Consider the following 21,489-nt stretch of genomic DNA (forward strand, 5'->3'; position numbering starts at 1 on the left):
CCATGCGCTCACCTTTACGGTTTCTTCTGAGCCCTGAGATAAACCTAGGTTTTGTCACCGTCCTCTGGAGCTAAAAGATCTCCGCACTCTCGTAGGTGCTTGATTAAAAAAAAAAGAATCCGTTCCCGACCCTCAAGAAATAGTAATTTGCTTCCTCAGTCTATGCAGCTCCTCAGTCAACTGAAACCACTCGTTCAAGACAGCAACAATCCAGATATACTAGCAAGTCATAAAACTGAACAAAAGCCGACAAACCTTAGAGCACCATCGCTATATGGCCCAGACAAATTACGACCGTCTAGGTAATATTTAAATAGATTCCTAAAGTAATTGCAGGGGGTTTAGGCAACTATTCCTGTTGTAAAAGTTCTTGAAGACATAAAGTAGAACCTGAGGATAAACAGTCACAAAAAGAGGTAAAATTAAAAGGATTCATTCCACTTTTTTTATTCTTCTATGAGAACATAAACATCGTATTTTTCACGCACAGCAGCATTACAATATTAATTTATTCTGATTTAAGGTAAGTACTAGATATAGCTAGAACTAACATTTATAATAACGATAGAATGCATTTGCTTAAAACAGTATCGGCATTTTAATAATAATAGACATTTATACATATCTGTATTTATAGTTTTTCCCTTCCTTTTTTTTTTTTTTTTTCACCTATATGCTTGACCCTTTGATGCATGTAACTTCACAGTATAAAGGAAGACGAATATATTCTCCCTCGCTATCTTAGACTCTGGCTCAGAAAGTCCTTCTGATGTTCAGGATATACACTTTGCAGTGAAATTAGTGAGGAAAAAGTGACTATTTTTTTTTTCTCAAGGGGCAATTGTTGTGTGCTTGTCCTGTGTTACCAAAGGTAACGTTATTTATAGACAAAAAAAATCACTAATTCCACATATTTAAGCAAAACTACATTAAGTAAATATCTACAACCAGAAAGAGAGAGAGAAATTCAGAGGTAAGTGTCATAATTTAGTCCATGAGCAACACAAACTCTTTTATACCTTTAAAGAGAAGAGATTTCATTTTCCTGGCCAATTTTAAAGCTGTAATGTTGACTTTCAAGGTAAAGGGGAAAAAAAATCGCTCTTAACGCCAGTTCCCATGAAGCCCTTTTAAAGGATGCCTGCATTTCATTATTGTAACTCCTGCTTTTCGAAGGAAAAAGGGGGGAGGGGGGAGAAGAGGAAAGGAAAACAGAGGGGGAAAAAGCTGAGCTCCCAATATATAGAAATATGGCAAGGCTTAAATTATTCATTCTGAAGCTACGTACAGTCCAAGTTACACCGCCTATAATTTAAAAGAACGTGCCTTTAACCGAGCTCGTTTACTTTTCGGAGAGATATGAGGGGAAAGATATTTGCAGCTCCTGAAATGGTATTTCTGGGTTTGAAAGAAGAAAGCTTGAAAGAAGAAATCGGGCCCGGGGAAGCCTGCAGGAACCAGGGAGGTTCACACATGGCATTTTGTGCATTAGCATGGCTTTCTTCTCCCCCCCCACCCCCCCCCCCACCCCCGCCACCCCAAAGTAGCTATTAAGAGGTTAAGGACATATTGAGAACGTCTAAAATCGTTAATCCATACAGGTGCAGATGACTACAGCCTAGGAAAATGATACTGGCTCTTTAAACCATAAAGATGTGTTTATAGGTTCATCAAGAGAAATTAAAGTTGGCTGTGAGCTCCCGAATCCTATTCTCTCTGTTCATTTTCTTCAGTTTCATTCTGCGGTTCTGAAACCAGATTTTAACTTGTCTGTCTGTGAGGTGGACTGTGCGGCTGATCTCTAGGCGACGCTCACGAGTCAGGTACATATTGAACAGAAACTCCTTTTCCAGCTCGAGAGTTTGATGCTTGGTATAGGGGCACCGTTTCTTTCGGCCACTTTTTGCGGTTAGCCAGTTTGCTGCATTTTCTCCTTTTGAGTTGCCTAGTTTTGAGAAAGTAAAAGAGGGACGTTACCAGCGGGTAGGAGGCAACGAGCTGGGGAGGGAGAGGGGGAAAAGTGTGCGTATTTGTATGCGGATGTGCACACGGGTGCTCCTGCTGCTGCGGCCCCAGGGCAGAGCTGAGATGTGGGGAGCCCCGTAGGGGACCTCGCTTCCGAGAGCTTCAAAGCGGTTTCCTAAAGGCCCTGGAGCTGGCCGGGAACAGCCTTGCCTCTGTTGGGATGCTCGGCGAGGAGTGCGGCCCGCTGGGCAGCTCGTCTCCAAACCCCCAAATAGGCTTTTACCCGCTCCGACCCCACTGCTGCTGGAAGGCGACTTAGTGGATGGCCTGCGGTCTTTTTTTCACTCCCCCCCCGCCACCCCCGGAGACACCTGTTTCCCCTAAAAAAATAAAAAATAATTAAAAAAAAAACTCGGATCTGAACTTTGTAAATGTGTCCTGGAGGCTGAGCTGCAGAGGTGAGCTGCAGAGCCGGAGCCTCCCTGCCTCCTGCCCCTGCCGTCCTGGAAAGCTTCGCCATGGCCCTCTGTTCTCCAAAGGTTTGGGAGAAAAATACAATAGAAATAAGAGAGAAAAAAATCACCCGTTGCAGGGTGTTTATTCCTATCACTGGAAGCGGCTGGGAAAGAGATAAAACCGATCCCTCGGTGGCTCAAAGTGGTTCGTTGTTGTGGGGACGACTCTCTATGAGTTTTTTTTTTTTTTTAATTATTATTTTATTTTTTTTCCTTCTTATTGCTTTTTGTTTTAATCCCATTATTTTCCAATGGGGCGCCTGAAGGAATAACAGGGCGTCTGAAATGCAGCCAGAGGGAAGCGCCTGAAAAGCCTGCAGCCCAGGGAAAGGGAGTTATTTTTTTTTGCCATGGGGACCAGAAAGGGAAATAAATAAGCAAATGAATAAATAACAAGCCTGTTATCTAGTGTAGACGCTGAAGGATATTCGCGGTGCATTCATCAGTCTAATTTGATAGCAGTTCATAGATGGCACATTTCAGCGCGGCTGTTATTCCGAAAAGCATTCTGGATCGTAAAATATAACTTACCGCGTTAATAGGTTTATTTATTGGCACTGCCTATTGCTTATTTTGGATGCTTTACAAACATCTCTGTTATCTGGTAGGCACCTTCGCATCGCAGGGGAAAGATTGATCTCGCTTTGCTATACGTTTAAGCTGCATGCAGGCTAAAGTTGCCCAGAGCGGAGGCTCTAAGGGTTTTAAACTATAGGATGGACATTAATTTTTACGGCAACCCCATGCCCGAATATTACAAAGTTCACAAGGTCAGTGTGAGCAGCGCTTCTTGGCAGCCCCGCAGGGCTGCTGGGATCCTCGTTTCGCCTTGCCACGCTCCTCGGCCGCTTTTCCTTTCTCGTTACCACCGCTACCATTCCTAAAGCCTCACCGCCACCGTCACCGGTATTTGCTTACCTACGGGCTCTTTCTCGGGAGAGGCTTTGCTGCTCTCCGACGGGGCTGGGGAGAGCTCCTCGGCGGTGGAAGACGAAGCCTGGGTCTCGTCCTCCCGCTGGGAGCCGCATGCCAAGGGGCTGGGGGAGCGCTCCTCGTCCTCCTTCCTCCCCGCGTCCGGGACGGGAGGCAGAGATGGAGGCGTCTGGAAGCGGCCGGGAGTCTGCGGAGGGAAGGGGGCAGCCCCGGGCGGCCCCGCGCCGTAGCTCTTGGAGGTGCCATAAGCCTGGGAGAGGCGGAAATAACCCGGGACGGGAACCCCGGTGCCGTTGCTGGCGGGGCTGACCTCGGCGCTCAGCCTCGGGAAGGGAGCGAGGTCGGTGGCGGCCGAGCCTTTGGGGCATTTCTCTGAGTCATAGAGGCAGTAGGAGCTCTCCTCCTTAATGTTTTGAGCGAAGGAGCACGAGGTGGCCTGCTGGCTCTCCGGCTCTTCCATGCGACAGGACCGGGGGGGGTCTAGCCACACTTCCATCCCTGACACGTAGGGGTGCGAGGTTGGGACCATGCTTTGAGAAGTACCTTCATTGCGTTTGCTCAAAACGGGGAAAAGTCCGCAGCTTTGCAGCCCGTAGGACAGATCGGACGCTTGTGGCAGGTAGATCCCACTATTGGGATAGTAGCCGCCTCCGCCTCCGCCTCCGCCTCCTGCTCCCGCCGCTTCCCCTCTGCCCGAGCTGATCAAGGAGTCTACCAAAAAAGAGTTTGCAGCCGGGCTCTCTGAGCATGACATTGTTGTGGAATAATTTGGCGAAGGGAGCAGATAGCCCTTTCTGGCTGACATTTCTTGTGCAAAACATGCTGAATATGATTAGAGATACCCCCGCACCACGGCGGACGCTTGCAGCCAATGGAAGCCCGGGCCTCCCCAGCAACCCCTCCCCGTCTGGTTTCGTATGCACCGAGCTGCTCTCAGGTCGACCTCTGAATTTGGGATATGGATGTATATTAATGCGGGAGATGGATTTCCACCCGCACGCGCGGCGCACATGGGCCAGCGCCTGCGCCCGTGTGGGAGCTGTGCGCCAGGGAAGGGGCAGAGCGGGGCTGGGGGGCACCCACCCCGAGCCGTGCTCCTCTGCTATGGCCCGCACAGCGATAAAACAGCCCCGGCCGCCCCGATGTTTATTGTACCTAGGCTGAGGCTGCATCCAGATGAAGTTTTTATTAGCGCTCCTCTCCCCGCGGTTGGGCTTGCCGGAAGCGATGCGCGCTCACCTCCCCGCGCAGCCCGCGTGTGTCTCGAAATTAATAAAGCCGCGGGTTTTATGACCGGGCTCTGCTCGTTTTATTTGATTGTCTCGTTTTTTAAGGAATAAAAGACGTGTTATTGTTTATCACGGATCATTGGGAACTGTAAAGGGGCCTGGTGTCTCTTGCGTTAAAGTGCTGGGGAAGGGGCTGCTTCCAGCCCAGCATCACCACCACGACGCCAGGCTGGGCTTAAATTTCCTAGAGATAAAACGCTCGCTGCTGCGCTCGGGGATCTCAGAGGGAGCAATGCCACTCTGGGAGGATTAATTGTGCGGTTGCAGCTTCTAATGCTGTAGTTAACGCTGGATTCTTCCCGAGGTCTGATTGCCATTTAAAATCTAAAGCCAGACATATGCCGCAGAAAGAATCCAGACGCGAGCAGTTCAAATGGATCCTCTCATGATGCTGCGCACCCTGTTTATTGACGTGTTTATATTTGGGCCGTCGTTTTGATTCCTCCCTCCCTCCCTCCATTTGGGTCATTCACTTTTCTCCTCTTCAAAAGCACCGTCTCTGTCACAAGCACCGTACTAAATAATAGAAAGAAGGATAAGTAGATGAATCCTGAGATACTAGACAGCTCTGTCCAGCCAATATGTAATTGTGGCGGAGGGAGCAGACAGATAGCAGACAGACAGGCACGCAGACAGAGAGACAGATAGATTTTCTAATGAATCGCTTAATGATCGCTTGCTTTCACTTCCATCATCTCTCGCTTATGCCATTTGGAAGTCGCCTAACAGCCTGCCCCGAGGAATTAAGCCTTCTTCAGCCTAAGCGGAGCCTGGGGCTCTCGGGGCTTTTCCATCGCTCGCTGCCCACCTCGGAGGAGCCGGCCTCGCTCCTCATCCCCTCAGCAGCCCGGGGAAGCGGAGGAGGCCGGCTTCCCGCTCCCGGACGCCTGGGCGAGCGGGGGCAGCGCCAGTACCGGCAGGGTCTCAGCGCTGCCTCGGACGGAGCCACCGGGCCCGGGCACCGGCCCGCGGCTCATGGCTCGGCGGTCCCCAGCCCCTCGGTCCCCGGTTCCCCGGCCCCTCGTTCCCCCGACCCCTCGATCCCCAGTCCCCATCCCCCGACCCCTACCCTTGGCTTTCGCAGCGCCCCGCAGGCGGCCCGGGGCAGGCTCTGCCCTCCGCCCCGCGGCTCTGTTACGCCTCACGTGGTCGCCCCCGCGAGCTGTTGCCTTGCCAGGGGGAAATTCTTGTTTGCCACATTTTGACTTTGGCCCGGACGAGTCGCTCCGTGCAGGAGGCAGCGGGACGTGCCTCGTGGTTTCCGCAGGCGAGTTAATCTGCTGGGGCCCTCCCGGGGCTCCGTCCTTCGTCAGCTGGGGCAGGGAGAGGTTGTTACAACTTTGCAGTACCCATAAAACCTTGATGGAAAGGCGTCTTATTTTTCCAGCCTTCTCGAGTGAGCACCAAGGCACCGCTGCTTTCTGAGCACTGTCGGATGGGGTGATAGGAGCCGGCTCGACAGCGTATAGAAACCCTCCGAGTTTTGTCCCGCATTTCCTCCCGGAATACTGTTTGTGTTTCCCAAAGCCGGCTAAGCCCACGATGTGTTAATGTGTGATGGACAAACCCTTATCAGATTCCTATGAGGGCCGTATCGCTGCTAACAAAATTAATACCATATAAGGGACCGTTTTATTGGCCAGTATACAGGAAGGCCATTATCAATAGGCTTAGCGTTATAAATGCAGATCTAAATAAAATGAAATGTGAGCCCCGACTCCTCGTTCCCAATACATTTCTCTACACGAGGCAGGTATAAAAATTACTCCGGGGAAGTCCGCTCTTGCGGTATGTTTATTTTGCATTTGCCAAATTAAATAGAAATGGATTGCAAACCCAAAAGCCATACGGAATCGAGGAGTAACACTTGAAATCCTTCCAAAGCTGTTTTTAAAATAAGCAGTTCCCTTTTAAAAATTGGATTAAAGCGGGGAAAGGCCTATAAAAGCACGTTACGATCCTCGTCAGCCTGAATAAAAAGGACTCAAAATGCATCGCAACAAACACGAGCTGGTTGCTTCTCCCCCTCGAAAGGCGAATGCAGGCAAAATCATACAAAAGGTGCAGAGGCCGGGGACAGCTCAGACGAAGAGAACCAGGTTTTAGAGTAACTTTCCCTTCGCCCCCCGGCCAGGCACCCGCAGGTTTCATAGCCAAAGGTTTGGCGATGCAGGGGCTGGGGTACAGCCCTAGGTCGCTTTGACCGAGAGGAATGCACAGGTCCTGCGGGAGCCGGCGGTCGGTGCCTCCGGTCGTTGTGCTTAGAATAACGCCCGGTACTGGCTTGATGGTCAAGGCACTTCGCCTGGATCATGAACTCCGCTCCCCGTTGCATTCTCCCCGCTTTCTTTAATCGCTAACAAGGCCAAGGCAAATAGTAACCAGCATCATCAAAGCCAGTGGAGTAAAACTAATAACGTTCACTTGGTTCTTAACTATAAAAGATAATGGTCAATTCTGCCTAAACTGAACTAATTTGGCATGCTTTGGGTGTTGCTACCGCATTTCCAACACTTAACAATGCGTCCCTTGGATCTTAACCCCCATTTAAAAGAAATTTTAAAGAATATTGTGGACGCCAGGGGACGAGAAATGCTTTCTTTTTAATTCTGCTCCAGTAAGGAAAGATATCCCAGGGTCTATAAAACCGAGCAAATAAAATTCTGATAAATATCAAAAGCAGCGAGTAGGTGATTTCGCGCAGAATCTAAATTCGCGGCGTACATAGACAACACTATCAAAATAAAACTTTATTGATCTAAGAAAAATATAATAGATACATTAATAGCGTCGTTAAGCCGTTTTATTGGTTGGACTAAAATTAAAAACAAAAAGGGAATAAATAAAAGTCGACAGCTCCGCCTAAGCAAACTCTGACTGGAAATTTCAAAACGTATCATGTTAAACCGTGATTTATCTTTTTATTATTAGCCCATATAAACCAAAAGATCAGCACTGTTAATCCAGAGACCCATTTTGTAAGCTAATTAAAATATGCTTTTATTTGTAGACAGGGGCAAACTGCAATTTGCGAAAATGTAAATGGCCTTGCAGTTTGTTGCAGGAGTGCATGCGCCGCCTATCTGAGAATATAGCTGTAGATTACATTTTATACATCTCGAAAAATTAATGCAATCAGGGTATAGTTATTTAATATTGGAACTGTCAGTTGTCAGGAACGTGCATGTGTGCCAGATTCCTTCTTTTCTTTCTTTCTTTTTTTTTTTTTTTCCTTTTTTTTTTTTTTCTTTTCTGGATTTGCTCCAAAGAAGGCGGATTTCAAACAGGAGGTTTAGGAACTGCGTCCGTGCCAAGTTAGGTGACAAATGACGGCCTCACTAATTTTATCTTTACTAGAATTTTTTTCACGCTGGGGGGGGGTGGGGGCGAACTGGCTTGTTGCGGCGGATTATACTGTTAAAAATTAGTCTGAGATTTAATTTTATTCCAGCCATCCGGAGGCTTGTTCTCCTAACTATATTTCAGAGTGTATGTGTATCAGTTTACTCATTTGGATTAGGAACATATTTTGCAAGTAATTTTGACGAGCTCCGAATTCTAGTATGAGGCAGAACAAAATACACCCCGACCAGTTCATGAAGTCTTTATCTCCTCGCCATTCCTTCAGCACTGGTAAGGAGAACGGTGCTTTCTATTGTCTGGAGAGCCCCAAACACCCGAGCAGAAGCAACAGCGGTATCGGGTTATATCTCTATCGGTAAAATCTTAAATACACAAATCTGTCTTTTAAGTGTACCCTTTTTGTCGAGAGAGATGGGCCGCGCAGCTGTATTAAGCGTTTGAAACTGTATCCCCTCTCCCCTTTTTGTAGCACTCTTTTCTTTAAGATCTGGATGCATGTACAAATTTATTTTTTGGTTGCGGTATAGCTTGGCTCTCAGACACATACGTTGGCTGAAGTTTCGATTTCAGAGCATTTAATGAAAAGATTGTGACCAAAAAAAAAAAAAAAAAAAGACAACAAAACACAAACCCAAAGAGCTTATGAAAAAGCCTCCCAGGGGTTTGGATGTGGTATGTGAACTGACGTTGAGTACACGATTAATTAAACACAGTGTAGACACTGAGTTGGCCTCGCCTCTTCCCTCCAAAACATGCAAACCCAAATCATGTGAAATAATAAACAGTTATTGTAAGAAACAAGCTTGTTTTTTTAAAATATTATCCTATGACCGCGGCCGTCAGTAAACAATTCGTAACCAGAGGGCGCTTTAACTGCTGCTGGGGTCCCTTTGATTTATTCAGTGGAGTATTGAATGGGGCAGGGAAACAACAAGGGGAAAAATAAATATTTGATCAAATATGCTGAGTTTAACTCGACTGGCGTAAAATGAATGTTGCACAGGGACCCTCGGCAATTGCCCTGCTCCTTCTCGAGACGTGACTTCTTTCGTCCTGGCGTTTCCGAGGGGAGGTCAAAAGAGATCAGCGTCCCCGAGCTTTTAATGGAGCATCTTTGATGAAATCGATAGGTTCCGATAATCATCTGAAAAATGCTCTCTGCCGACTGAACATGTGCTTTTAACTACGCTTGCAACAGTTCCCCAGGAGCACAATTTTAAAGGGGTCTCAGAATACTGCAGGCGAGTTGCATTAGTTTACATACGAAGACTCCTTGGAGATCAAGGACAAAATGATTTTTTTTCCTCTCAGATAATTAAATACGGCATACCCTCTCATAGGAAACAAGCGGATTAAAATATGTAGCCAAACCAGTATCTCCATACAATACCACCTTTCCTCCTCCCCCCTTCTCAAATGGAGACATAACAAAAACATGTGAAACTTTTATGGGCGAGAAACGTAACCTGGAGTTAGGATACTCGTACCGAGGATAGAGTTTCAAAGCTACAACCCCGAGCAACCCTGAGTACATGAGAATGTGTGACTGTTGTTTGTTTACAGCACATGGTCTAGTTCGGATGGATAGATGAATAGATTGATACCCAAAACTGGTCCTGCACGAGCATTGACTTAACGTGCAACCGCATGCGTAGTTTTTAGCACAAATGTGTCAAAACTTGTTTACCACAGGCTGTGTCCAGCTGCGAGGAAGCAGGCTATCCTTTTAAGTTACCAAACGACCCTAACCAAACTACAGTTCAAGTCCAATAAGATCATCAGAATTGTCTGTCATTTGCAGTCTGGGTTGCCATAGATCTAGTTGATTGAAGACACCTACTGTTCCACACATAAATGTCAAGTTTCATAATATTTCCAGCGCTATAATTTTTTTATAACTGGAAGAAATCTACAAGTTTCTCTGAAAAATATTTCCAGATCCCCTGGATTTTCCACGCCGCTGGCCAAAACTTTATGAAGAGACAGAAAAAGGTCAGCTGCGACTTCGGAAGTCCCTGAAATATTATTGCCCGTGTTTAAGCCCGACTTTTTTTTTTTTTTTTTTTCTTTCTTCCTTTTTTTTTTTTTTTTTTTTCCTTTTTTGCCTCGCTCCCTCTGCCCGCGGTTCTCCTCCAAGGTGCCTGACGGAGGCAGGTCAGGGCAGGGGCCACCCCGGCGTCCTGGTGACACCCCGGTGACAACCGCACACGCCTCGCAGGGCACCCGGCGAGCACTTACCTTCACGCATATCCCAACCCACAGCCCAGCGGCTCTACCTCTCCACCTCTTCCTCCCCTTGACTTTCGCAACGCGGAGCCCGGAAAGTGCAAAGAATTGAACGTGCGGCTGCAAAGTGAACAAAGGCCAAGATTTCGCAGGGCTGCTCCCCTCGCCCCGGGCGGCTTTGACATTGATCTGAAGATCGCCATCTTGTGGCAAAGCGGCCCCGCCGCCGCCGCCGCCGCCGCCGCGGGCGGCCCCGGCTGCAAGCCGTCGGGTGGCGGCGCGGGGCGCCGGGCAGCGGCTGCTCGCCTTCCCTCGCCTCCCTCTGATCCGCAGGAGCAGTAACAGCCGCCGAACCGCCGGCCTTTATAGCGGGGCATTCCGCCTGTGCGAGCGGACAAGTCACGGACACTTTTTATGGCCGCATTGTCACAGCGGCACAGAGGATGCGATTTTATTGGGCTAGGAAATCAAACCCTGAGCAGAGAAACTCCATGGTTTAACTGTCTCTGGGATTGGCCATGAATGCCAGTTAATTTTTAACCGGGAAAGGAAGCTCTTTCGCTAAACTTTCATTGCCCTTCAGCTCTCCATCCGTCCCTCTGTCTCTCTCCCGCCGCCTGTCCACGTCCCTCTGTCCGTCGCCTTTGAGCTCGCCTTCCCCCCCAGTTCGCTGGACAAACAAACAAACAAAGTCTCCTTTCCTCCCCTCGCTCTCCTAACGTTTCCTTCGACAGGACATCGCCTGGCTGGGTGGCAGTTGTCAGCAGAGGCCCCAAGTCAGTAAGTCCTTCACCTCAAGGTTATGGGTGATGTCCAAGCAATACAGAAGTTCAAAGTCAGTAAACAATGCGAAAACGGAATGTACTTTCTTCTCGCGATTAGGAATAGGGTCAACATTAAAGATCCTAGCACTCTTCCCCAAACACATTCCCATCTCAGCTATTGTTTTGCTTTGGTTTTCCCCCCTTCCTAACTTTCTCCCTCCCCCCGCCCTCCTCACCCCACCCCCTCCTTGCCTTGGAGATCAAGGACAATTTCAAACAGGCCATTTCCACCACACTGCCATGCGGATTTTTTTTTTCAAAGACAACAGTTTTCTTAGGACTCTCATGCTCCTCAGCACATCCATCGGCTGGCCCGGACCTTCCCTTTGGTGCTGGGCGCATGAAATATGCCCCAAGCGCTCCCGACACCGCGAGCACTTCCAGAGCAGCCCTCCTGGCTGAGGGTGCTGGGGAGCAACCGACAATGTCACAGCAAGCCCTCCACACAGGACCTTGCCCTACAGGCACTGGCAGGACAAGGGAAGGGCCTAGCTCGTAGCCAGCTATGACCATGCTTCATTTTCCACCCCTGAGCCCCGCCGGCACGGTTCTCGAACAAGCAAGCCCAGATTCCCTTGTTTACACCAGGGCAGAAGATTTAGCAGAGAGGGTTCACAAAAGGATAAGCATCTCGCCCGAAATGACTGACCAAGGTCAGGAGGAGTTTCGGGTCCCAAAGCTCCATCAGGCAAAATAACGTTGCAGTAACGTAACACCAGAATGAAAAATATAAATTTTCCATTTTTTTTTTTTTATTTTCCTTGTGCGCTGTTCCACTGTATACATGCAACCAAGTACTTTCGCATATTAAAAGAAAACTGTATATACATATAGTCGATACATATTGAAAACAGTGATGTCATATAAAGATACTGCGTTTTGTGAACCGTGTCAAAGAAATTACATCCATTCAGTAAATTTATTAATCAAAAAACATTCTTATCACCACTTTTTTGCACATGTAAAGAAATCCCACACCCTCTAGCCCCAAAGGAAAAAAAATCAGGAAAAAAAAAAAAGAAAAGCATTCGAACAAAATAGGTCGTGAGTTCTTTTTATTATTATTTACAAGTCTTGTAAAACACCGTTCCTGTATGAAATATACATTCAGATATTCTCAACAGCAAATTACCTTAACGGTAGAACACCGTATCCTTTGTAAACTGATATAGAATTTTAAATATTTTCATTTTTATCTTTTTTTTTTTTTTTTAATTGCATTTTTTTCACGCTTTGGTTCCTGCAGGGAAATATATATATTTATAGATATTTAAAATAACTCCAAACAACTCTCCATTCTTTGCATATGTCGACTGGGCGACAAAGTCGAGCTCGTGACATTTAAAGTAGACAACAACAACATTACCATATTTACATTATTTGGCTTCTGATTAAACTCCTCACTAGCCACCTTTAAAAGAACAGGCGATTGAGTTATTTTAATGATCCAATGTGAGTGCATTGCACAACTCCAAGTTTCAATTAAGTGTTGTGTGGTATTTGCTAAACTGTCGTTCTCCACAGGTATTTCCTGAAGAAAGTTTGTGAGCCAGAAGCCAGAAGGTTAGTTTCCTTTATGTAGTTTTTCCCTTCTAAAACGCTGAAATTCACACTTTTTTGCCGTGTGACTTTATTTTTAGCATTTAAATATGATTTGTCTCCAGAAAGATGGCAACGCGTGGTCAGTTGTCATAAATAAATCGAGAGCTAGTTAAAATTTGCTAAATCTTTGCGCTTTTTTTTTCAATGATTGTTTCCTTACAATATATGGCAAATTTATACCTGATTTTTTACTTTTTATTTCTTTTTCTTTCTTTTTTTTTTTTTTTTTTAGTAAATAATTAAGTCTTTTACTTAGTTTTCTTTCTTCCCCCTCCCCCCTTGCTCCCACCCGCCCCCAAAGGAAACACTATTATACCCATCACTACATCCATATTACAGCTGCTCGTGGTTGGCCTCGTGAAGGTGTAGGCATGTCACCCCCTCTTAATTTTCTCTTCCCCCCCTCCAATTCCCGTCTCAACCCCACGGGCGATGGTGGAGCGCTGCCTGCGAGATAGAAAATCTCCGCCAGGAAGGGCAGGAAATTATTTCGGAAAGTTTGCCTCCTGCAGTGGTCCTGGTTGCGGGAGCAGGGCCATACACATGTTGGGCACCGCGGATTTGGGGTGGGGGGCCGAGGGCACCGTCCCCGCCCGCGGCTGCCGAAATCGGGAGCAGGATGGGGCGCGGTGCCTGGGAAGGTAAGAGGTATGGGCTTGGCGCTCAGAGGTGACGTGCACGTTAGAAATGGATGCCATGTGTGTCAAAATCAAACCGATTCCAGTTGATATGTAAATATATCTATATATATATATATAAAAGAAATCGTCGTGGAAGTCCCAGAGCGGATTTACATGTATGTAAAACCTCGGATTCTTCTAGTCCCGTCAGATACACACCTCCTTCCTCCGTGTAACCCCGTGGCTTGACCTTGTCAAGGGCGAAATCGGAATTTAATCTCGTCTTGAAAAACCCTATGAGTTTTAAAGTAGTGGATTAGCTGAGTAATATTGTAATCGGTCCCTGTTAATTTTTTTTTCTTTCATTCTTCTGTTTTGAAACCATATTTTTACTTGGCGGTCGGTCAGATTGAGCATTCGGGAGAGCTGCAGGCGTTTCTCTTTGTTTATGTAGACACTGAAGAAGAATTCCCTTTCTAGCTCTCTAATCTGGTATTTGGTGTATGGGCATCTCTTTTTACGGGTACGTTGTCCACCTGTGGAGCGAGAAAAGGCAGAAGGGTTTGTCACTCGGCGCTGTCGCCGGTGGGGGCCGAGGAGGGCCGGGGAGGGGTGGGGGGACCAGGAAACCGGGGCAAAACACATTCATATGGAAAAGACGCGTTTTGCCCGCTCCGGGGCCGCCCTCGACCAGTCCTCCTCCTAGGCGGCTGCGGGGGCGGCCGAGCCCAGGACCCTCCGGGACCCTCCGGGACTCGCCGGCTCCCGCAGCGCCTCGGCCCCCGGCACCGGCCAGGGCGCGACCCCCGCCGGGAAGCGGGGCTGCGGCCTCGCTCGGCGGGAGGAAGGGGCAACAGGGTTGGGGGGACGGCGGCCGCGTTTCGCCAGAACCGGGAGCCAGCCTTTGTAAGCGGCCTCAGCGGGCGCCAGGCGCACGGAGGCTCCCCGGAGCAGCCTCCACCTGGCTGCCTCCAGCAGCGGCCCGGGGGCACCGGCGCCCCGCCACCAGCCCTGCCGGCTCCTCGCTGTCCCTCGCTCGGAGCCCGAGCCCTGCTGCCCGGCCCCAGCCCAGACACAGCCCCGGAGCTCTGGGCTGCAGCTGAGCGCCGCCCGCTCCCCCAGCCCGCCGCTGCGAAGTACGGTCTCGGCTCTGCCGAGGTCTTCTCGTCTCGATTAGCCAGCACGGTTTTAAAGTTCATTAAGCGGAATATAAAAGGTTTCAGGGTTCAGGAGCTCTTTACATGAAACGCAGCCGCTATCCCTTTAAAAACTTCCTTTTCTGGTACAGTTCATTGTCGAGGTATTTTTCCCCCAGCCGTATACTAGCTTTGCCTTTTAAAAAGCCCACATAAAAAAATCAGACTTTGACAGATTGAATAACAATTGTAAGTAACAAACTGTTGGACAGAAGGCAACACGTAATTGCCACAGCGCCTTAGTAAAATGGCTTCCTTTAGACAAAAAGGCCAGCTTTAGGTTAATTTGTTTCTTTTAATATATTGCTACAGTTCAGGCGGCTACTTTATCTGTTAAACGCTATTCTAGCGCAATCGTTAAAACGGCGATGGCTTTGAATTCGGCTCCTAACTAGACTCCTGGTGCAACACATGGCTTTTATAAAATCACTGGATTACATCGATATCAAAGGAGTCGGGATCCCCCCTTTTCGCCGCATTTACAGGCACCGAACGTCCGTTATTATATTTTCGAGAGCTGACCGCAGAGCCCCTCTTTCTTCTTATTAAAAAGAAAAGAGGAAGGAGAAAGAATTTTTTTTAAAGGCATCCATTGCCCGGTGGGTATTTCACGGCCAATTTCAGCACTAAACACGTGATCTCGCCTTTTATAACAAAGTTTTGTTGGGGGAAATCTAAAGGCCCTTCATAAACCTTATATGCTTATAAAACAGCATATAAAAATTTAACAGCGGCGGTGCGCTAGATTTCAACCTCCCTTTCCTAAAGCGCTCGGGCGCTGCCTTTATACGTACTGGAGCTGCCGGATTTCTCCTCATTGTTGCCGGAAGATGACTCGGGGCTGCTGCTGCTCTCCGGCCGCCTCCTCCTCTCCTTCTCCGCGGCCACCGCCGCCGCCGCCCTGCCGCAGCCGCCCTCCGAACTTGAAGTTGCCGCCGTCGCCCCGGCGGCCGCGGGCGCTTTGTCGCCGCTCTTGTCCAGCGAATAGTCCGCTGAGGACAGGTTATCCGCGGTGCCGTAAGCCGTCTCGAAAAACTGGTCGAAAGCCTGGGGCAGGACCCCGTTCCTGCCCACCGTGCTATAGAAATTGGAGGAGACGTTGGCGCTGGGGTGGTAGACGTTAGCTGTGTTTTTGCCGAACATCTCGCCCATGCTAGCAGTGGTGGTGGAAGGCAAGCAGTCTCTGTGCATGATCTCCTCTGCGGAGTAGCAGTGGGGCAGATTGTTCCTGGGGTGCCATTTACTGGAGGGATCAATGGCATATTCCCTGAAGGTAACTTCTCTCACAGGTTGGACCTGGGGCAGGTTGGAAGAGTAGGAGTATGTCATAGGGCGAGAAGACGGGGTCTGGGGCAAAAAAGAAGGGAGGCTGGAAAAATCAGGACCCGAGACGTAGTAAGTACAACTTGGCAAATACATGTTAGAGGAACAAGGAACACGCTCATCAAAATCCATCATTAGGGCTACCTCGGCTTCTCCGCATTAGCTGAGCTTAACATGATTCTCTAACGCAGCTGCCCCTTTGAAGCGGATCCGTGAAGGAGGAAAATTGGGAGACGTCGGCTGACGTGGAGAGCTCGCCCCAGCCCGGCAGGGAGGTGCGGTCACGTGACGCCACGCCAAATTGACAAGCGGCGGCTCCGGGCCCTCGCCCCTTCGGAGCCGGCTCGGGGGATGCAACAGATCGGCACGGCGCCGGGCTCCCCCCAACCCCCCCCCCGGGGTAACGCAGCCCCCCTCCGGGGCATTGCCCCCCGCTCCGGGGGATGCCCCCCCGAAGGGTACGGCACCCCCCGGCCGCCCGGTTCCTTGGCGGAGCGGCTTAGCCATCCCCGCAGGGCTAGGTGAGAGCTCTCTGTTTGTTTGTTTGCTCGCCGGGCTGGAAAAAATAATAAAAAAAGAAAAAGCAGGGAGCGAGCAGGAGGAAATCAGCGCCGAGCCCTTCGAGGAGGCTGCTGGCTAGCAGGAAGCTCCTCAAGGAGCGGCCGTGGCTTTTTTCTTTCTTTTTTTTTTTTTTTTTTTTTTTTTTTTTTTTTCTTCTTTTTTTAGCTCGCATCGGTTCGCTCTGCCTGCCCACCTACCCAAGGGAAAAAGAGAAAAAAAAAAAAAAAAAAAGCCCTCGCCCTGCAGGGTTTTGCTGGAAACGTTACTAGGAAGAATGTGCCAGGGTCAAGTCTGTACTGATTTTCATGGTGAATAGATTACATGCTTGCATTCATGTTCACTTCCGAAGCGCTTAGTGTCTTCCTTCCCTTACTTACATATTAACCTCAAATACCCCGCGCGGCTTCATCCCAGCTTTACTAGAGGTAGCTCCCAAGATTTCACTCCCCGATCGCAGGTTCCCTTCCCTCGCCCCCCCCAAACCGTGTCTCGCCTATGTGCGACGCCAGAAAGCCCTTTAAACTGTAGACCGCTGAGCTCCAAAGTGTTTGCTGATCTCTTCGCCTCTGCGCTGCTGCTAAATACTTTGGGAAACCAGGGGATGTTGGGCTGCCCCGCTTTGACAAATATTCGGGGTTTAATTGCCAGAAGCCTAGTTAAAATGATTTGGCATACTATTAACCCCTAGGAACAAACTCGCCGTACCGAGATACTTTCCTTTTCGCCTCGTACCGTCGCTGAAGGCTGAGACCCAGGGAGACCTATTTTAAAAACGTGGTTAAACTTTTACTATTGTTGCATGAAAGGGATGATATAGAAAGCGGATTGTACAGGGCAGAGACTAAAAAGCACTTCTCTGCCAATAAAAATGCACACCCCACCGAATGAGCAGAGCCAAAGAAAACAGAGAAATATGCCAAAGAATACAGCACCTTTTCAGGCATGGACATCCCTCGGCTGTTGGAAAAAATTTTTTTTTGCTAGTCTGATGCTCGATTTCAGAAAAGAAATATTTGGGTTCCGGCTGGATTTAATCAAAATAGAAAAACAGTACGGCAAAAGGCTATTGTGAAGTCGGTGCTCTTATGAAATTAGACGTGCTTCGACATCGGTCCCCGCGTGGGCTTGGGAGGCTAATGGAAGGGAAGCTAAAATGCTAGGGAAATAATATTTGGATTCCCCCCCCCCTTCTTCTGCAGTGCTGTGGAAGTATTTATATATCCGGAGAAAGTTCTATAGTAAATTCTGGAGATCTTCGGTATTTAAATGTCAACATCGATTTGTTTATTTATTGCTTAGCTTATCGTAACTGACTCAATAACAAATCTAATCATGTTGTGCACAGAAAAAATATCCTCATTATGTATTTTCCCTACATTATAGTTAACTATTACATTTGAATTCAAGCTGTAAATTCAATATTATCAAGTAATTACTTTGTAGTGGAGTAAACTAATTTATTAGCATTAATGTTTATATGCCTTTTCTTATTTTACAAGGGTTACCATTCACAAATCAAATGCTCTGGACGTATCCCCGTAATGAACTCTTTATTTTGGTTTGCTGCAAGAACTTCTCATGCTTGCTGCATGTCTGAGAGCTGAACTTGAAATTAATGAATTAATCTTCAAGCTTGACATATTTGCTAGAAAGTGGATGGAAAGAGATTGCATGTCGTCAAAACCGCCAGCAGAAGACTGCATTGTCGTTTAGGGATTGTAAAAACGTTTGGGGATTTTCCCTCCCTCTCTCTCTCTCCCTCACCCCTCCCTCCCCACACAACTTGGGCTTGGGGGGAGTGCAAGATCTCTGGTTGGCTTTTTCCTTAACACTATACTTCTGCTCGCATCTAATTTCTTCCCCAGCTTTTGTCGGAGGGTGGGGAGAGTGGGAGTCCTCTTCTGGTACCCGAGCGCTGTTTCCTCTGTCCCCCCATCCTCCGACTCAGTCCACGAAGAAATCTCCCCCCACACCCTGCTCTCCCACACCCTGCCCCCCCCCCCAACAAAAAGGAATGTATAAGGATTTCAGTGACTTTGAGATAACAAAGGCGCCACCATTGCAGAGCCTCGCCCCGCCTCTGTGTGATGGCAAACAAATTCTTGCACTTGTATTAGGGCTTTTAAGGCTATAATTGAACACGGCGCGTCTAGGAGAACCGAAAACAGTTCTAGACTGACCTGCGGTTTTATTGCACTTTGGCAGTCAACTTCAGCTTGTGTCAGAGCAGACATGACAGAGCTGCCCGGCGCTTAATCGCGGGACGCCACCTACTTGGACTCACTGCAGCTCCCCTCTCGCACTAAATAAATTTTAGGGCTAGGAATGGGGAGCAAAAAGCTGGCACAGGTTTGTATGAGGCTCTTTCCTGCACCTCCCTGCGGCCGGGGCTGCCTAGCCGTGCGGGGCTCGGCCGTGGCAGAGGTCGGGGCTGCCTCCGGGAAACAAAGGGAAATTAAGGCAAGAGGGGCGAGGAGGCACCAGCAGCCCGGTCACCCTCCTGCGAGACCAGGCATGTGTGGGAGAGTGTGTGGGCATATGTGTGCTTGCACAGCCTGCACACGTGCAGCCCCGATGCCTGCTTTTGTGTTGCTCGCGGGCTGCCCACCCCCCCCCCCCAAAAAAAAAAAAAAAAAGGAAAAAGAAAAAAGGGGAAAAAAAAAAGGAAAAAAGAAAGGACATCCACCCCAAGCATCATATTTGCTCAATCCTGCTTGCAACGCGAGGGGACCCCAAAAATCAGGGAGGTTGATGGGGAAGGCTGAGAGGGGCGCAGCGCGTCTGGGAGTAGACACCCAAGGCACACAGCCTGTTCTCTGCTTTATTTGCTGTTAAGTGAAACAGAGATAATGTACGCTTAAAGCCCCGGAATGTGTGGGTAATTGCAGGGAGCCTGCTGTTAAGTTGCTGTGTTCAGCACAATTATCAATGTTGATTATTTGGTCTAATGTTGAATTGCTCTTTTAATACAGTAATTGGGACTTCCGCGTTGAGGAAGGGGGGAAAATCGAGCCTTCCCCTTCCTAACCTCAGTGAAAACAACATCAACAAAGGAAGGCATTTCGTTTTGAGAAGCAAAATGCATTCGTTACGCCTTCCAGAGTATTTCGGCCGGATTAGAGGGGGTAACGTGGCTAAAAACGCTATGAATTTTGCTGCTCCGCTGCAGCACATTTTGCGCAGGACGAATGTGGCCAAGAGGTGGGGAGGCTGTGAGCACATTTACCCATTTAGCTAAGCTAAACAAAGCGAGGAAAAAGCTACATCTCTTCTTTGGAGGAATATAAACAGAGCAAGAACGCCTCGATAGCCCAGCTTTTATATATACAGATCGCGTGCAAAGGGAACTGTTTAACTTACTACCGCTGTTCTCCAAAAGGTCAAGTTCTATAGTATCCAAATTGTTGTCTTTTTTTTTGGTTTTTTTTTTTTTTTTTTTTTTTTTTTTGTACTGCGTTTTGTTTTAAACATTTTCAGCCCACCTTTTACCTTGCCTATAGGGTGGGTACCTGCAATTAACAAGGGAAACGTGTGCTAAAAGGCATTTGTGTCAAGAAGAGCTAATTAAAATACTGCCCGACCACTGCTTTAACTCTCTTACTCTCCCTTCGCGTAGGCACGGCGAGGATTGCTGCGAGTCAACCACAGGAAAGTATCTCAGGAATTAGGACAGCGTTTTGTAAACTTACAGGACGATTACAGTGTACAAAGACTTATAGGAAAAGTGTAATACGAGGGAATTCACAGCGTTTTTGCCTACGAAAGGCACGTCCCCTCCCCCCCTTTTTTTTTTCCAATGAAAATAAGGCCATAAGGCGATAATTCTTCTTAAAATTTGCCAGGAATGCAGCTTCAGAAACTCACGGTGATTGTTTGGATTTAAAATATTTCGGGCTCAGAAGGTCTTTGCCGGCTTTTGTTCTTTTCTGTGCGCTTTTTATATATTTTTAAAATATATATGTTTTCCTTTTATGGAAAGGAGCTATACGAATCCATCTATTAGAAAAAAAAAAATATCTAAATACCTTTCCTTCAGCACCGTAATAAAAGGAAGTGTAACAATAGCTATCTACGATTTTTCAAATATTACTTTACCTCATAATTTGAAGTGATTTTTGATAACGGCAAGGGGGAACCCTTGTGCTGTGATACAGAACAGGCTATGTATTGTCCCAGACCTGAAGCAGTATGGTTGTTGTTTTGCTAGGAAACTGCAGAATACGTGTAAAGAGAAAGGGCAGATTTAAAAAGAATCCAAGGCAAAGTTATTCTGACTTTTTTGTTGTATTTAATCTGATTGCATTATTTCAAAGACTTGAACTTCGCTCGAAAGGCTGTGGTCATCTGGAAGTAGAAAATTTTGACTGTTTTTTAATATCAAATTTGTTTTAGGGGGGTGTTTTTTGTTTGTTTGTTTGTTTGTTTGTTTTTCAACTTCCCAATCCTCCCGTATAGTTTGAACATTAGAATAAAATGGCTTCGGACCGAAAGAAGAAAAATCCACCCTGCTCTGGAGATAAGCCACGGTATTTTGCATCCCTTTGCGACGATGGACCGGTCCATCTGCAGTCAGACTCTGACTCCTGTAGTTGCAACAAGCAGAAATATCGGGGGCGTTTTTCAAGACAGGAAGCTTATTCCAGCAAGATAACTTCTCTTTCTCGAGCACTATTTTTCTTCCCTTTTGCAGCCAAACGATTTGTTGTTCTAACACACTCCCAGCATCTTTACAAGCACGGAGGGTTTCTCATAACGCTGTGTCCTAAATCCCTGCCTCTCCAGAACTCTGTGCCCCCCGCTCTGTTTCGCTGAAGCCCTTCTAAAATTTAGTTTGTATTTACTGCTCGTAGCTTGCTGCTGGAAGACAATAGAGGCAGATTTGGCAGTAAAGGGCGCGTAAAGAATTATTATCGTAGACGGTCAAATATTTCAGAAATTGACCGACTGGCGATGCTGCCATAAATGTCTCTTTTTCTGCACACGAATGCTCTGCGAGGCTTTCCCGACACGTGAAAGTGCGCACTCATTCGTTTTTTTTTTTTTTTTTTTTTTTTTTTTTTTTTTTTTTTTTT

At 47.7% G+C, this 21,489-nt stretch overlaps 2 protein-coding genes and 1 long non-coding RNA gene across 4 annotated transcripts in view; 1 reads left to right on the forward strand and 2 right to left on the reverse strand.

Moving 5' to 3' along the window:
• Positions 1–417: 417 nt before the first annotated feature.
• Positions 418–10,115, reverse strand: HOXA10 (homeobox A10). Its single transcript, XM_035318621.1, has 3 exons — positions 5,772–10,115; positions 3,399–5,218; positions 418–1,945 (listed from the first exon to the last, which is right to left on the reverse strand). Exons 2-3 carry the CDS (start codon positions 4,216–4,218, stop codon positions 1,671–1,673), a joined length of 1,095 nt encoding a protein of 364 aa, XP_035174512.1. The 5' UTR covers positions 4,219–5,218; positions 5,772–10,115; the 3' UTR covers positions 418–1,670.
• Positions 10,116–11,846: 1,731 nt separating this feature from the next.
• HOXA11 (homeobox A11) overlaps positions 11,847–21,489 on the reverse strand; it is an 11,904-nt gene continuing 2,261 nt past the window's right edge. Inside the window, exons 2-3 of one of the 2 annotated variants that reach the window (XM_035318624.1) lie at positions 15,328–15,829; positions 11,847–13,873 (exon numbers count right to left, since the gene is read on the reverse strand). In XM_035318624.1, the coding sequence (XP_035174515.1) occupies positions 13,641–13,873; positions 15,328–15,829 (735 nt within the window). In that variant the 3' untranslated portion in view covers positions 11,847–13,640. Of the gene's footprint in view, positions 13,874–15,327; positions 16,050–21,489 lie in introns of those variants that run through there. The other variant, XM_035318623.1, reaches the window with a different exon arrangement.
• Positions 15,681–21,489, forward strand: part of LOC118162481 — a 10,056-nt gene continuing 4,247 nt past the window's right edge. Inside the window, exons 1-2 of the long non-coding RNA XR_004748477.1 lie at positions 15,681–15,806; positions 16,048–16,377. This is a non-coding gene — a long non-coding RNA (uncharacterized LOC118162481). The remainder of the gene's footprint in view (positions 15,807–16,047; positions 16,378–21,489) is intronic.

Source organism: Oxyura jamaicensis, chromosome 2, assembly GCF_011077185.1.
Source record: "Oxyura jamaicensis isolate SHBP4307 breed ruddy duck chromosome 2, BPBGC_Ojam_1.0, whole genome shotgun sequence".
Classification (NCBI taxonomy): Eukaryota; Metazoa; Chordata; class Aves; order Anseriformes; family Anatidae; genus Oxyura; species Oxyura jamaicensis.